Source organism: Mesoplodon bidens (genome assembly GCF_964165515.1).
Source record: "Mesoplodon bidens genome assembly, chromosome: 17".
NCBI lineage: Eukaryota > Metazoa > Chordata > Mammalia > Artiodactyla > Ziphiidae > Mesoplodon > Mesoplodon bidens.
The window spans coordinates 74,145,149-74,163,283 of NC_138174.1; the positions used below are offsets into that span (position 1 = coordinate 74,145,149).

General features: G+C 39.7%; 1 protein-coding gene across 1 annotated transcript in view; it reads left to right on the top strand.

Moving 5' to 3' along the window:
- The window catches only part of MYO16 (myosin XVI), a gene marked incomplete at both ends in the record, with an annotated part of 422,412 nt that overhangs the window by 145,947 nt on the left and 258,330 nt on the right, over positions 1-18,135 (top strand). The window contains 3 exons of the mRNA XM_081214708.1: positions 1,683-1,748; positions 8,353-8,480; positions 13,223-13,328. Of these exons, the coding sequence (XP_081070834.1) occupies positions 1,683-1,748; positions 8,353-8,480; positions 13,223-13,328 (300 nt within the window). The remainder of the gene's footprint in view (positions 1-1,682; positions 1,749-8,352; positions 8,481-13,222; positions 13,329-18,135) is intronic.

Sequence of the window (18,135 nt, forward strand, 5' to 3'; positions counted from 1 at the left end):
GCTATGTGACACATTACCTTCCTGGTACCAAACAGAAAATTCCTGACTGTCTGGTCAAGACCACATTTCTGGGGGAGGTGGCAGCTTCAGTTAGGTTAGGTATTACGCCCCTGTCGCATAGCCTGGCCTAGCATACGGGACTCTGTTTTGGGCCTGTGGTTTTCTTTTTGAGGATGTAAACTTTTCACTCTGTGAGGCATGATTTCCTCTTCTGTAGACATGAAATATTGAAGAGCTGAACTACCTAGGATCAGTTTTGTAATGAGTGCTCCAAGTTATGGTATTTGAATTTGCCTTTAATGGATAGACAAGCAATTTAAACGTTATTGATTGAACAGTAATAGGTGATTCTCTAGACCACTGGATATGTGAACTTTTAATTACCAGTCTGCCCTCAGAGTAAGCTTTTAGAAACTCTTATAGCAATTTAATGGTTTAATTTCTCTCTGTTGAATCTCATAAGAATCAAGCCTTGCTTTTTGTATGTCATTGTCTTTTTCAATTTCATTTTTCCAGGAATTTTTTATTATGTTTTGCAGAAGTATTAGTCCACAATGAATTGGAAATAAAAGTGTTCCTTCCCCACAAATACAAAAGCACTAGTTTAGTAGATGTTTCAACATTAAAATATTCAAATTTGGTTGTCGGATCCCAACATGCCTCTCCCATGCCCCTCCCATCTCCGTTAATGACAACCTCTTTCTTTCAGTTTTCAGACCAAAATGACTGGAAGAGTATTGGTGCTTCTTTTTCTTACATACCACACATGCGATTTTCCTGCTAATCTCATCAGCCCTACCTTCAAAATGCAGACAGCATACCACCTCTGCTGCTGCTATCTGGGCCCATCAGAGCCATCAAGATACTTGGGCTAAATTATCAAAAGAATGCAATTTTAGAATTGCTATATCTTCCTGATTTATCATTTTATTATTGTGAAATGTCCCTTTTTATCACTGGTACTGCTTCCTACCTTAAAGTCTATTTTCTATGAATTGAATATTGCTAAACCACCTTTCTTGCAGTTATTACTGTTTGCATGTGTATCTTGCTTCATCCTTTAACATTCAAGTTTTCTTAGTCTTTATATTTGAGTTAGCATTTTAATCCAGTTCATAATCTTTGTTATTTAATTATTTAGTAGTTTACATTTGACATAATTACTGATGTATTTGGGTTTAAATCTAACATTTTATTATTTGATTTTTATTTGGTCCATCTGTTCATTAGGCCTTTAGATCTCATTACTTGTCTTTTTTAAAATTAAAATTATTTTTATTTGCTTTTAGTGCTTTACTAACTTTGCTGTTATACATTTTATTATTATTCTTATGCAGCAACATAGAATTCATACCCCATTCACCGCCTCCACTCTATTTGGCCATGTGTTTTAATTTTGTATGTTTTTATTCAACTGGTGATTATAAAACCCCTTTAAAATAAGAAATTCTTAGAATTCAGTCATTTCACTTGTTATGTGTTGAATGGAACAAGCCTATTGGTTTAATTTTATTTGAATTTTCTATTTATTTACAAACTGTTAAAACAATTCACAAAATGGTAAAGTGTGATTTTTACTTATTCTCTATATTTTGCTCAGTGATTTTAAAATTATATAATTTTTAACTTTAAAGTGCTATTCATATGGTCCAATAACTATTTATATCCTTTCCTTTTAACAGACTTTTATTGGGGACATCCTCCTGCTCGTTAATCCATTCAAGGAGATTCCAATTTATTCCACCATGGTGAGTATAAAATTTAAAATATCATTTAATAATGTAGAGTAACACTCACTAGACATGCCTATTTGTATCAAATGATTAAGAAGCAAAAACCAAAACAGTAAGTAAAATCAAGCTTCTCAGAAAATCCTACACTGAATGGTTAGATAATAGTGACCTTAATTTCTTCTGAGAAAATATTGACAAGGAATGTTATTTTGTCAAAAGTTTTCTTTGCACTTATAATGTGTAATTCTTATTATTGTAGTCACTAGACAGATGTCTAAAATCAAACGTTATATTAACTCTATTTCCCATGTATTTTTGATTAATTCAAGGTCAGTTGGTTTAGAGGTCTTTGAACATCATGACCGCTTTCAGAAGAGAATTATGATGTTAAAGCAATGGAATAAGAAAGGATGATACTGCATTTATACATTTTTCTAAAAGACTTTCCAGCTTGAATCATGAGACTCAAAATTAAAAGAGAAATTGCTTGTGGAAAATCATTCCAGGCAACTGAAAATGCAGTATGATCTTTGCTGTGTTGTGGTCCACATCACTGTGGACAATGAAGCATATTGTCATATCTCTTTGCCTAGTATTTTTGGAGCAAACACACTGTCATGGGAGCTCTCTGTGTTTTGTGTAGCCACAAGGCTGCTTCCAGTCTGAAACAGAATCCTTAATGAGGAGCAGGAGATAAAAGGAGGAGACGTGATCTTGAAGCAGGGATGCACTCTCAGCTGCTGGAGGGGAATGGGGTAGGGGAGAGAAAGAGAGAGGAAGAGAGAAAGAGGTTGCTCTCTCTAAACTACTGAGGAAGATACTAAGAATTATTACAGAGATGCTTCCCGGGTACGAGAGGACCTCTCACTACCCCACCTTCCACTCTTCTTACCAAAAGTCAATTCCACCATTGCTTTAAAACTGCCTTGGAACTTGCCCACCCTCCTCATCCCACCCATTCCTACCCCAGCCTCATCCCTGGGCTAAGTGTATGTGGAAGCTTGACTGACTAGGGCAAAAGGAATTACAGGTACCCATAATCATTTTGGGAGTCCTTTCATAGAAGCAGGTGCAGGAAAAGGAGGGGTAGGAGGAGAAGGGGGAGGGGAGGTAACAATCACAGGGAAGATGGCGCCATTCAAGAACCAAGCCTACAGCATTGGCAAAGCAGTATTCAGAAAATCAACGCACAGATGCACATCTGAGAATAAATGCTTGAGCAGTGAATCTGCATCGGCTCTTCACAGTCAGTGTCAGACTTTTCTCAGATGTTTCTCATTGTAACCTTTCTATGGAGTTCACAAACCAAAGATATATCACCCTGAAATCTCAGTGTGCAAAAGGATGACACATTCAGGCTAAATACCTGGGGATGACTTCTCAAGGTTATATTTTTGACTACACACAGTACAAAACTGATCAGTCATCCTGAATCCTCGAATTATAGATGAGATTAAGCTCCTCCAAAGTGTAACATGGCACCTAGTGTGAGATGCTGGGCCGAGGGCTTCCTTTGCTTTCCAATTCCATTGACTTTCAGATGCTGCTGGACTCCTGATGTTCCCATGGCCAGGCATGTTGGGATTTGGCAAGTAGCTAGGGTAGCTGGGCTTCTTAGCCATGGAAGGACAACGCTATTGGTTTTAGTACAGGGTTTAGCGCACGGCAGGCCAGCTGCAAAGGGCTTTATATATGCTACCATATTTAATCCCAAAAGGGACCCAATCAGTGTAAATGTTATCATTCCCTCTTTGCAGATGGATAAACTGAGACTTCAGGAGATTAACTAGGCTTTCTAAAGTTTTCTCATGAGTGGCAGAGACAATTTAAATCCAGGTCATGTAGCCCCAGAGCAGATGCAGGACAGACTACTCTCAGAGACCCAAATGCTGAGCCCAGAGACATATAATTAGTCATTATATGTGGCTGTTTGTATACAACAAGCATTTTTTTTCAGGGTATATCATCTATATATAGGTATAAGATAATGAGTGGGAAATCCAATCAGGCAAGTAGAGTGACATGTTCATACTATGGTGTGAAAACAGCAGCCACGCCCGGTCAAGCCCTTGGCATCAGGTTCCACAGATTACCAGGACCCTGATGTCAGGGGCCCGTGAATGGAACTCTCATAGGCTACAGACTGCATGGTTAGCTTCAGAAATCAGACCATGGATCCTGCAATCTCCTGGATGTTTATTGACAGGTATCATGCACAGTGGAAAATAGGAGGGAATTGATCCATAAAGAAGGACTTTATTTATTGAGATCACAGAGTCCAGCAAAGACTAGAGATAACCTGAATGAAGCTTATGTGATTCCATCTCATTTGTGGAAGAGCACTTAAAATGTCCACAGACCAAAATCCTCTTGTTCCCAAATGATACAGACATGTAGAGAATAAGGTGAAATGGAGAGAGATGGCCTGTGGGAAAGGAAGGGTCTGACCCTGACAATATTTTCTGGACCAAATAAGAACATGCAATAATATTAGTAATGATCATGGTAACCAATGTAAAGTCGGTGGTTTGTCAATCACTCAGAAAACTAGAACAGCTTGGTGAAAACCTTCAAGGTTCAATATAAATAAGTGGAAAATGCTATTCTATTAAAATTATTATTTCATATTTACATTACTTCTTAAGTGTAGAATTAACATCAAGCAAAGTATTACCAGGTGGTAGCAATGGAGTATTCTACAATACAAACTCTAACATCACATGAAAAGAAGATTTACAGGGAAAGGGAACTGAGAAAAGTTATTGGTTTGATTATCATGAAAAAACTTTGGACACTCACGATTCTTTACCACATCTAATGTGTAGTGAAACTTAGCCTAAGGAGAATACCTAACTCCAAATAGGTTTGAAGAAACAGAGCAGGAATGTGAGATGAACCCCATGTACACGTAGATTCAGGCATGCTCCTGGGTCTCTTGGGTCTCACTTTGTTGATAACATCTAACGAAATCCTTACTAGGACTTTTCAAAAACAAATGGAGTTTAAGAGCATTTTGTCAAAATTAGATTAGATCCAGGTTGAACTTGGGGAGAAAGTGAAATAGTGTTAGTGCAAGTTTAAAAAAACCCAAACAAACCCAAAATAGAAATTTATCCTGCAAGAAAACAAAGGTGGGCTAAACCTTCCTAGCCAGCTTATGAATTATCATGTAGACATCACTATCATTCAAATATATTTTATATTTATTTTAAATTCTGGAATAATTCAAAATGCAAAAAGTTCAAGTGTAATAGACAATGTGTGCCCACCCCCATACATGTCTCATAATCTCTTAAAAAATTAAAAATAAAAAGTGCCATATTTTTTCACATGCACTCCTGAGGTTGGGATGCAGCTTTAAAGATGTGATACCAAGACATTGTGTGCTAGTTTAATTGTAATGTTATTTTCTGGGTGGTACTGAAAATAAAGGTATGTTTCAATTACATGGTATCTGAGATTAAGTGACACTGTAATGTCAACACAGACTGAGTTCCACTTCAGCCTGTTCCTTTTCACAAAAGATGACAATCACTATCCCGAAGTCACCCCTCCCTTTTTTTTATGTACTGTTCTTTATTATCCATTAATAGATTTTTTTAACATCTTTATTGGAGTATAATTGCTTTACAATGGTGTGTTAGTTTCTGCCTTATAACAAAGTGAATCAGCTATACATATACATCACCGAAGTTATCCTTTTATCCAATCTTCTGTCTGTTCATTCTGTATACATACACAAATATAGGCAATAAAAACTGCATATGCCATTATTTTCTGTTTTTTTTTTTTTTTTTTTTTTTTTTTTTTGCGGTACGCGGGCCTCTCCCTGTTGTGGTCTCTACTGTTGCAGAGCACAGGCTCCGGATGCGCAGGCTCAGCAGCCATGGCTCACGGGCCCAGCCGCTCCGCGGCATGTGGGATCTTCCCGGACTGGGGCACGAACCCGTATCCCCTGCATCGGCAGGCGGACTCTCAACCACTGTGCCACCAGGGAAGCCCCTATTTTCTGTTTTAATTTACTCAGAGAATATACTAACTATATTCTTTTACAACAAAAATCATCATTAATCATTATGTTTTCAAAATTTTTCCATGATAAAAGGTTCGGGTCTAGTTAGTTCATTCTAAATACCCTATAGTGTTTTATTGTTTTAATACACAATTATTTATATTTATTCACTAATCCCTATTGTAGAATTACTTTCTTGTTTTCTGCTCTTACAGAGAGTGCTGAGGGTTGTTTGGTGTGTAGTTCTTGGTTCATGTTTGAGAATTTCTACAGAGAGATCGCTAGTCAAACCTACCTCCTTAAGTTTAGAAGTTACTGCCAAATTACACTTAGAATTTCTTAGAACAGCACTCAGTATTATGCATGTGTTTTTAGACCTAGAGAAAACTTCATTTTGAAGTCAAGCTCCACCACTAACTTGCCATGTGACCTTGGACCTGTCACTAATTTTCCTTTGCATCAGTTTCCTCATCTGTTAACGGGAAGATCATCCTCATATCCAAGTCTCAGGTTTCTAGGAGAATTGGATGAGTGAGTGTAAAATGCTGAGAAAAGCAGCAAGCATATAGCAAGTGAGGCCACCGTCATCATTATTGAGCTATTATTGCTAAAGTTGTCAATAGTTCATGTGTACTATATCACCTTATTTTTTGAAATAGCATTTCCTTGGTTACAAAGAGAGTTGTTTTTTCATCTTTTCTCATATGTATTGGCCTTTCCTTTCCGCTTACATTCTTTGCCCAATTTTCTATTTTGTTTCCAGTTTTTTTTATTGATTTGTGAGAGTCATTTATAAAATGCTGATGATTTATTGATTGTATGCCCAGCTTACTTTCCTCCCTGTCTTCGCCTGAGTTTTTTTTATTATTATATGTATGCTGTTTGTGGTTGAACAGGAGTTGTTAGTTATGATGTAGGATTTTTCCCAATAAAATTTGTGGTTTTGACCCCTATTCCCTTACTCCCAAATCATAAGAGTACAGTTTTTACATACTTTTCTAAATGTGTTAAGCTTTGCTGTTCATATTTGGAACTTAAATTCAGTTGGAATTTATTTTTACACATGGCATGAGATAGTGATGTTTGTTTCCTTTACAAATAATCAATTTTCTTGACAGCTTCCTTTAAGGATAAGTGACACAGCCCCTGTGGCCCCCAAATCTCACCGTGTAGGCCTGAGTTGAGTTCTGTAGTCTGTTCCAGCGGTTCCTTTTTCTCTCTCTGCACCAGAACCACAATGTTTAATGACTTAGGCTTTTGATGTTTTTATTGGGATATAACGCACACAGGAAAGTGCTCACCTCTGAGTGTACTTTTCCACAAGCACTAGAGGTAGAACATTCCCAGCCTCCAGAGCCCACACTTGCTCTTTCTAATCACTAACCCTTTGCCCAAAGTACTGCCACGCTGACTTCTAACAGCATACATAGATTGGTTTCCCCTGCTTGTTCTCTGTAAATGGGATCTCATAGTATGTTCTCATATGTATCTGATAGATTCCATTCAACACTATATTTGTGAGAGTCATCCAATTTTTTCTTGTAGCTGTAGATCATTGATTCTACTTTAAAAAATTATTTCCCCTATAATTTGAAATAATTTTACACTTATGTAAAAATTGCAAATAATTAGTACAAACAACTTTTTTCCTTCAACCATTTTAAAATAATTTGCTGGCATGTTGTCCCATCAACCTTGAGTACATGTACTGTGTATTTACTACAAACAAAGGCATTTTCCTATGTAACCTCCATACAATCATCAAAATCGGGAAATTAGAGCTGTTACCATTTAATCAGGAGCCTTCATTCAAGTCTTTTCCATTGTCTCAGTGATGCCCAAACAACCAAAGATCCAGTCCACCATCACAGGGTACGCTGACCACTGGGCCTTAAATTGCCTTCAGTTTGGAACAGTCCCTCAATCTACTCTTGAACTTTCCAACCTTGACATCTTTGAAGATACAAGCCAGTTATTTTGCAGAATAAAAATTAACTTTGTCTGATATTTCTTCATGACTCACAAGTCCTCCTATCATTTAGTTTTGATTCTAATATAATGCAATTCACTCGAAACTCGAAAGGACTAAAAATACTAGCACTGAATCACCGTGGCAATCATTAAAAATCACCATTGCACTGAAATCAAGTTCATTTTGTCTTTTTTCCAAGAAATTTGTAAATTTGTATGTTTCAGATGCAATGGCTTTCTTTTCAAATTAAATATCCTTGCCATCTTATGTTACTGAAATTAAAAGTTGCTGAGAGAAATTGCATTTGATATAAATTGCCACCGTTTCAGCTTACTTCATGGATAGCTATTGAACTGGATTTTGGGGAGTTGCTCTTTTTGAAAACAGCCAAGTGATTTAAAGCCTGAAAACCAAATAATGAAGGCTCAGATGTATGTCTCCGTTTTGTCATTACAGATGCTTAAAATGTGCTGAGAAGTGCAGCATTGTGCAAATGTTTTGTGTTTACAAGTGAGACTCAGAATTAGAGATTTATATGCTTCTGTGTATGGGAAATATGGCAGTAGCATCGTGAGGTAAAGGATCCTGAACCCTTTTCATGGAGATTCCTGCCTGTGTGCTGCCCTGTTTTCCAGGTCTCCCAGCTGTACCTGGGCAGTGCGGGGCAGCCCTGCCCCTCTCTGCCGCCTCACATTTTCTCCTGTGCGGAGAGAGCCTTCCACCAGCTTTTCCAGGAGCAGAGACCTCAGTGCTTCATTCTCAGGTGAGCCTGCCCCTCACCCCAACTCCAGGCTCAGTTCTGCCCTGAGGGCTTGGTGGTAAAACCGTCCTCATTTCTTCTGGTTTACGTTTATTTACTCCCTCACCAGTTTGTGGTCCACTAAGTGTGCAGTGAGTACACTTGACTCGTTACAAAGGAGAAACACATTTGCTGTTAGAAATGGACCTGAGTGTAGCTGAATAGATATCAACAAACTGAACCTGAGACTCCTTTCAACCATTCAACTTTATGTTTATGAGAGTCATCCAATTTTTTCTTCATTTTGAAGATTTACAGCTTAGAACTAGTGTCTTGCTTTCAAACCTTAGAAAACATGGGAAAGAGAGGCACCCGATACTAGTACCAACCTTCTCCAAGATGTGGTGCTGAGCAAAATACCATGCAAGACCTTGCAGATGTGGGATTTCCCACCTGCTTCTAGGTATTTATACCTTTGCTCATATGTCACCAAAATTATACACTCAAAGTAATTTTTTAGTGAAATGCAATGGTAATATTAGCTCATAAATACTCAGGAGGGAGCATTTAGATTGGAGCAAAAATTCTTCATGTCAAAAAGAAGTGTACCACAAGAAGTAGGGATGAAATGTGATTATATATTGATAGAGGAATAAAGAAATATTTAGGTATTAAAATAAGATCTGCATTGAGAATTATGTTGTATATCAGACCACACTGCCACAAGAGGGAGACTTTCATAAATACCCCTGGCTTTGCATAGTTTTCAACAGTAGTTTTGGTTGAAAACTGAATGTGTGACTAAAGCTTTGCACAACCTGAGTCAAAGTGAGATAAAAGAGTAACTATGGAAACCTGGAAAGAACCCAAATAATATTTAAATAAGCACTTCTTTATATACTTTTACATTGTTAATTTAATCAAAAATTCCATGGAGGTTCACATCGATGGATTGCAAACTTTAGTGTTCTGGTTTTCAAAATAATGTGCAAATGGTTGTTTTTACACCTGTTCTGAAGTGTCCTCTCGGGTGGGGTGGGGGACCCAGGCATTCTTGAATCAAGCAATTCTGCTTTCATCTGCTTTATCTGTTGGGTTTCCTGGTCTCACTTAGACAAAAAGAGAAACACTTTTTAAAAATCATGAGATAGTGGGGAGTGTGTAATAGTGCTGACGATAATAACAACTCATATTTATTGAGAACCTACTAAGTGCCAGACCCTCCTTTAGGTGCTTTCCATGTATCATCTTATTCATTGCTTTAGTAAACTTGTAGGATAGGTATCATCACTGTTATTATTATTACTGTCATTTTATGTATCAGGTGCTGAGTATTAGAAGGGTTAGCTAATTAGTCCAGGGTCTCCCACTAGTAAATAGTGTAGCTGGGATGTGAGCCCAATAGTCTGGCTTCTGAGCCTGAGTGAAGGTTATCCACACTCACAGCCAGACTCTAGAGCATGGCTCGCCCAGTGCTGCTAACCTAAGGAGGCTTGCAGAGGTCCCCCCAAACTCACCTAAAGTGCTGGTTACAAATCCACAGACTTAACTCAATTCTCATTGAATCCACTTAATCCTTGTCAAAGACTTTGGACCTTAACGAAGCTCTGAGGGGCCAGTGAATCCATATCCTTTGGGAACCTACCGATTACAGAGTTCACAATGCCTAGCATGTTCTTTCAGTGAAGAAACCTGTTTGTCTTTGTTTCTACATGAACTTGCTCATGGAATTGTTTTTCTAACAATAGTAAGATTTGTTAATATTCTGCAGAACTAATATTCCTTTGGGACATTTTTAAAGGCTAATAATGCCATGTTATCAATCACTTATTCTGAAAAAAAGATTTCTTCATTCATGTTTCAAGAAATGAAGAGCAAATCCATGATCATAAGGACTTATTACTCTAGTCATTGTCTGTCTTCTTTCAGGATTGGTGTTTGCATGTAGCTTCTCAACCTTCTTGATTGTCTTGACTACGATAGGCTTTCTGCATTTATACTAATACATTAAAATGAGTAAATTTAGAATTCAACTAAATACTTTGTGTAAAGATCATTTACAGAGTGTCTATTATGTCCCATAATTAGCATTTACAAAGAATAATTGAAGATTTGGAGATCAAAATTCAAATATTCCTGGAGTAGATGATTTACAGTACCAGGCCAGAGGATTTTTAATTTGATTTTCAAATTTTAATTTTATTTCTCATTTTCTTCATATTAATGGGCTCCAGTAACACACTAGGCTTCATCCTAAGGAATAGTTTTTAACAATTTTTAGATCTTTGTCCTGGGCTAGAACTGGGAGTTTGGAGCCCACCAAGATCTACCTTTCCTTTAATTTTCTGAAGGCTTTGATAGATGGTTTTAATTACTTGTTTGAGCATGTATGACAAATATCCATTATCCTAACAGTATGCTGAGCAAATCTAAATTAATGTTTATGCTGAATGTGCAGCTAACTTGTGAAATAAGCAATATAGGGTCCGCTTCTGTCCTGTACAGATTTAGCAGACAAGGCTGTTCATATTTAAGCTTCAAATTTTGTATGGGTCCATAACCAATCAGTGTCACCCCAAATCTTTGGTCAATGTCTGTTTTAATAATAGACATGGATTTTCAGATCAAGGAATGTTTCTTGAACACACTGAACTAGAATTTTTAGTTTCAACTTGACATGCTATGAAACCAAGACTATTATATCCATTTTTTTCTTTTTTCTAAAATTTCCTTGTATTTTACTCAAAGTGAAATGTGGTGATCGTTTTGGGATTTTATGAGATGGCTAAAAGGCATGTGATTCTAGCTAGCTGAGAGAGTTGAGCATTTTCCCTACATGTGGTCACAGGGTGAGGGCAACAGTGGGGAGAAGGAAAAGGGACTCATGTGACCACTGGGTCAGCCCCACAGCCTCCCAGGCTCTGTGTCTCCAGATCCGCAGGGACTCCAGACCCGCCCCTATTACGACTTGCTCAGTAGATGCTCAGGGAGTGTTGGTTGAGTGTTTCATGTTGGATAAGCACTGCCTTCTATGCTGCCCCGTCTCCAAGAATGAGCTCAGTTACTACCTCACCCAGAAGTCTTCCCTGGCTTCTTCCAAGAGATGTACCTGCCCCTTCGCCCGCGGGCTCGTTGCTAGCTGTGCCCACCTGTTATAATTATACCTTAATTATGTACCTACTCCTTCCTCAAGAGTATCCCCAGCCCATGGTGCAGGAAGCATTATCTTTTCACCTCTTTTACCCTGAAGACTAACAGACACCAGCACGTAGTAGGCCCTCAGTAAGTCTCATTTGAAGGAACAGGCAATATTTGAAAAAGGAAAATGGTATTTTCAAGATTGATCCCTGAGTGAATGCAAGTAAAATCTCTCTAAAAACGAGACGCCTGAGACATCAAGTTATGTTGCTGGGTAATAGAATTTTTTAACAGGGAATATAATTGTAGACGTTAAATTTCCATCATGAAAGATTTAGATTGTTTCTGCTCTGCAATTAGAAGGTTAAAAGGAAGGGTCTTTGAACCCAGAAAATGAGCTCTTTGGTATCTTGCGCAGGTCACTGTCACCTGCTCCCCCGAGGCTGCTAAGCTGGTCGCTCTAAAAGTGGTTAAAATGTTTATGGTCACAGATGAGGGGAGTAGACGTTTTATTAACAAGTTGAGATGTGAATAAGAGAATTAAGTGTCAGTTTCTTTCCTGGCAAACACTCTTTAATCAAATTCATTAGAACAAATGCTCAAGGGAGAAACCTGAGAAAGCCCTAGCAAAAGAGCTTTATATGTATTTTCAACTTTTGGCTATCGATGAATAAACACCGGTTTCACGAGTATTCCATCTAGATGCAGTAAAAGCTTTATTTCATATCGGACCGCGTTGGTTTAGTAATTATCATATTGGAGTTTTATGTTAACCCTATATTGCCTAGTCTCAGGAATATAATTCAATCATTGTTTATAGGAATTATGTCACTTATGAAGTATGTCTGGGAAATACCAAAAGCATTGTCCTTATACAGGACATATTTGGATGGTGCCTGTTCCTAGATTAAAGGAAAATGGAAAACATGAGATGTCAAAACTGATAGCAACCTCAAGACGAAACAGGCCATTTTCAGATCTGCTGAGCACCAGGCACTTACCTACCTGGTCACTCCTCCATCTTACCGGCTTAGTTTTAGGAGCTGCATGCTTGATGTTCACTTTGAAGGCAAGAGGAGGAAAGCTGAGAAAGATTGAATGACTTTTCCAGGGAAGATGTAACGTCTTTCCTGGAGGACTCAAAGATTTAACCAGGCCAGATGTGTGGCCCTACCAAATATGCATCTCGACTGTAGGGGACCTACACCTGGCGGCCACCCCACTCACCTGCACTCACAAAGCTGAGGACAGGCGGCAGCGTCTTTCTTTTCAGCCTAAGGCCTTTCTGCTATAATTTACCCACATCATGTGGTTCTACTCTGTAAGATATTGGGAAGCAGAAGTGACATCCTATTCATTTATAGTCCCAGCATCGAAAACACCATATTGTGTGTACACAGGTACACACACAGAGGCACACAAACATACACACACACTTATTTATTTATTGTGTATATAGTACAGCAAAGGAGTGAATCACATGGAAGTGTTAAATGATAGCATCATCTCATTAAAAGTCGCTAGGTCATTTCCTCACCTTCTTTGTGCCTGAGAATTATCTCTAGTTATTTAATTTTTTTACTATGTTCTCCAAAACCGTAAACTTTTTTTTTTCTATTTTATTTTAGTGGAGAAAGAGGATCTGGGAAGTCTGAAGCCAGCAAACAAATAATGAGACACCTCGCCTGTAGGTCTGGTTCCAGCAGGCCTATATTCGATTCCAAATTTAAACATGTAAGTCTCTTGCTTGGGTTAGAAACTATGGAGAAGCAAGAAAAATGAAGTTTACAAATAAAGGGGGCATCTTAATAGGCCATAAGTTTAACCATAAGTTGACCGAAATTTGTGGACAGAAAGAAAAAAAGACCGGTGCAAATGAATATTGCTCACATCAAGGTTTATTTTCTTGTATATATTTTAAAATATTGTGAACGTCATACTCTGACGTATGTATTTGCTCTGAACAGTTGGATTGGAAATATGTAATACAGTTAGAGTCTGTCGTTGTTTACATAGAAAGTGACACTTTGGTGGGATTAGCCAGATAAGCAACTTTTATGGGCGATTACTGAATGGTGATCATAAAGTTTCAGTGTATGTTAAAAAACTGGTAACAGGGGCTTCCCTGGTGGCGCAGTGGTTGAGAGTCTGCCTGCCGATGCAGGGGACACGGGTTCGTGCCCCGGTCCGGGAGGATCCCACGTGCCATGGAGCGGCTGGGCCTGTGAGCCATGGCCTTTGAGCCTGCGCATCCGGAGCCTGTGCTCCGCAACGGGAGAGGCCACGACAGTGAGAGGCCCACATACCGAAAAAAATAAAAAATAATAAATAAATAAATAAATAAATAAATAAATAAAACAAACAAAAAAAACTGGTAACAGTCAACTTTGATGACATTAATAGGCTGGTGATAAACCTTCAACCCCAAAATTGATATTTTGACATATAACATTGTATTAGTTTTAGGTATACAACATAATGATTTGATATTTGCATATATTGCAGAATGATCACCCCATAATAAGTTTAGTTTACATCCATCACCACACATAGTTACAAAATTTTTTTTCTTCTGATGATAAATTTTAAGATCTAGTCTCTTAACAACTTTCAAATATACGATACACTATTATTAACTGTAGTCACCATGCAGTGCATTGCATCTCCAGGACTTATTTATCTTATAACTGGAAGTTTGTACCTTTTGACTCCCTTCACCCAAATTAAGACTGATTTTAAATTATATGCAGTAACATTTGCTTTTATATGAAGACACCTTATCCTGCTACTTCATAGACCTAAAATACTGTCAGGATTGAATGAGGAACCACAAAGCCCTATTAGCAGCTAAGGGAAAGGTCAGATTTCATACGAAAAAACTCAGACATTGGACTCAAGGAGACACCTGCAAGTAGACTGATGTTTTCACACTGTTCTAGCAAGTTTTGTTAACAGGTGTTTTCCAGGCCACAGCAGTTTATTTAGAAGGAGAAACTCTCTTTTCAGTTCTTCTCTTTACAAAGGATGTATGGTAAATCAACTCTACAATGCATCTATGGTATTGTATGTGTTCATTAATGGCTTTAATTCATAACCATTTATTAAACTCGAGCTATATATTGGGCATGTGCATAATTCTACAGCACAGCTCAAAGTAATTTAACATTTTGGGTCAACTTGGGAAAAGTAGTGTAAACTCTTTGTTCAGATATTGTAATATGCTTACTAATGACACTTAAGGATTAGAGAATCTATAAAGCAATGTGGTTATAAAGTAGACAGGTTACCTAATAAAATAACAGGATCTACTGGCTTAATTGTAATGACAAGAAACCGTAGTCTTTATGTAAATTATAGACTAAAGCACTCATTTATTAAAACAATGCTTTGAGAAAGAGCAGAGTGTGACTTCTAAAATACATTCTAGATTACTTTATGTAAATTGGCTTTATGTAAATTGGGTTACTTTATGTAAATTGGCTCTATGTAGTGAATATATTCTAAGCTGCATTTTTTTGGATAAGATAGATATAACTCTTCCAAATCAATTAGCATCTGGGAATCCATATTATAATGTCAATGCAAATTTCAAGTGAAACTATTTCTAATTCATTTGTTCATTTTACTCCTTTCTCACGGCAAATTAAGGGTGTCATAAATAAGTGATTTCCAGTCTTAGGTTTGAGTATGGCTTAAACTTCATGTCCATCATGCTTTTTTTGGTCTCCCTTTAAATGATCATCCACATGCATTTATTCAGTGTACAAGACATTCTTGAAAATTACCCAGCCACAGTTTTTGCCCAGCATCCAAGTGTGTGTGCTGTGCAGTAATGAAATACAAGCATTGGAAAAAGTTATGAACTGACATAACGTCACAGGTGTTCACAGAAATTATGTCTGTTTAAGAGATGGGCCAGTACTTTCTGCATGAAAGAAAAATTGTATTTAGGAGGTGAGTAGAAAAGAATATCCTTGATACACAGAGCAACGTAGTAGAAGGCTTTATGTTCAGTGCAAGGTGAGAGGAAGGTTCGTTAGGTGGCCCTGAAAGGAGAGGAGGGAGTGAGCAGATAGCGGAACACCACTTGGAGGTACCACAGGGCAGACACGTGCAAGATGCTGCCCCGAGGGGCCACGTGCACGGCAAACAGACACATGGTATCTTCCACTGGGAGATACTGGTTGAGACTGGACCAAATCATTTTGCCCTACATCTTAGCATAATGTGAGAGAAGAACAGTCATTGAAGGTCATGCTGATGAGCAGTTTCCAAAGAATAAATAGTAGAAGAACGGTAGCAACATAACAGGAAGGACATATCGGGATGGTCTTCAGCACAGAATCGTGGAGAAACTGAGAAGTAGAGAACATTTTCCTTGTGCCTTACATCAATGGCAGAATTAAAGATTTATAAATTAAAGGTGGAGCCCAGAGGAAGATGGCGGAAGAGTAAGACGCGGAGATCACCTTCCTCCCCACAGATACATCAGAAATTCATCTACACGTGGAACAACTCCTACAGAACACCTACTGAACGCTGACAGAAGACCTCAGACTTCCCAAAAGGCAAGAAACTCCCCATATACCTGGGTAGGACAAAAGAAAAAAGAATAAACAGAGACAAAAGGATAGGGACGGGACCTGCACCAGTGGGAGGGAGCCGTGAAGGAGGAAAGGTTACCACACACTAGAAGCCCCTTCGCGGGCGGAGACTGCGGGTGGCGGAGGGGGAAAGCTTCGGAGTAGCGGAGGAGAGCACAGCAACAGGGGTGTGGAGGGCAAAGCAGAGAGATTCCAGCACAGAGGATCGGTGCCCTCAGGCACACACCAGCCCGAGAGGCTTGTCTGCTCGGCCACCGGGGTGGGCGGGGCTGGGAGCTGAGGCTCGGGTACCGGCTTTCAGTCGGAGCGCAGGGAGAGGACTGCGGCTGGCGGCAGGAAGAGAGCCTGAAGGGGTTAGTGCACCACGGCTAGCCCGGAGGGAGTCTGGGGAAAGGGTCTGGAGCTGCCGAAGAGGCAAGAGACTTTTTCTTCCCTTTTGCTTCCTGGTGCGCGAGGAGAGGGCATTAGAGAGCTGCTTAAAGAAGCACCAGAGACGGGCGCGAGCCACGGCTAAAGGCGCGGACCCCGGAGACGGGCGTGGGAGCTGGGGCTGCTGCTGCCGCCGCCACAAGGCCTGTGTGCGAGCGCAGGTCACTGTCCACCCCGCCTTCCGGGGAGCCTGTGCAGCCCGCCACTGCCGGGGTCCCGGGACCCGGGGACGGCTTTCCCGGGAAAGCGCACGGAGCGCCACGGTCTGGTGCAACGTCATGCCGGCCTCTGCCGCCGCAGGCCCGCCCCACACTGCACGCCCCTCCCTTCCCTCTGCCTGAGGGAGCCAGAGCCCCCGAATCAGCGGCTTCTTTAAACCCATCCTGTCTGTGCGGAGAACGGACGCCCTCCGGCGACCTACGCGCAGAGGCGGGGCCCGGTCCAAGGCTGAGACCCGGGAGCTGTGAGAGCAGAGAAGAGACAGGGAAATCTCTCTGTGCAGCCTCGGAGGCAGTGGATTAAAGCTCCACGGTCCACATGATGTGCCCTGCGTCTGTGGAGTGCATGAATGGACAGCGAATCATCCCAAATTGAGAAGGTGGACTTTGAGGACAAGATTTAAGACTTTCCCCCCTTTTCCTCTTTTTACAACGAATTACCCCAAATTAAGGAGGTGGACTTTGAGAGCAAGATTTCAGACATTTCCCCCTTTTCCTCTTTTTACAACGAATTATCCCAAATTGAGGAGGTGGACTTTGAGAGCAAGATTTTCGATTTTTCCCCCTGTTCTCTTTTTGTGAATGTGTATGTGTATTCTTCTGTGTGAGATTTTCTCTGTATAGATTTGCTTCCACCATATGTCCCAGGGTTCTATCTGTCCGTTTTTTTTCAATAATTACTTTTTAATTTTAATAACGCTACTATATTTTATACTTTATTTTATTTTACTTTACCTGCTTTCTTTTTTTCCTACCTTCCCTTCCTCCCTCCCTCCGCACCTCCTTTCCTTCTTTCTCTCTTTCTTTCCTTCCTCCCTCCCTCCCTCCCTTCTTCCTTTCACTCTTTCTTTTTCTTTCCTCCCTCCCTCCCTCCTGTATTTCTTTCTTTCTTTCTTTCTTTCTTTCCTTTCTCTCTCCCTCCCTTCTTCCATTCACTCTTCCTTTTTCTTTCCTCCCTCCCTCCCTCCTTTCTTTCTTTCTTTCTTTCCATCCTTCCTCCCTCCCTCCCTCCCTCCTTTCTTTCTTCCTTCCTTCCTTTCTTTCCTTCTTCCTTTCTTTCTCTCTCTCTTTCGTTCTTCTACTAATTCTTTCTTTCTACTTTTTCTCCCTTTTATTCTGAGCTGGGTAGGTGAAAGGCTCTTGGTGCTGCAGCCAGGAGTCAGTGCTGTGCCTCTGAAGTGGGAGAGCCAACTTCAGGACACGGGTCCACAAGAGACCTCCCAGCTCCACATAATATCAAGCGGCGAAAATCTCCCAGAGATCTCCATCTCAACACCAGCACCCAGCTTC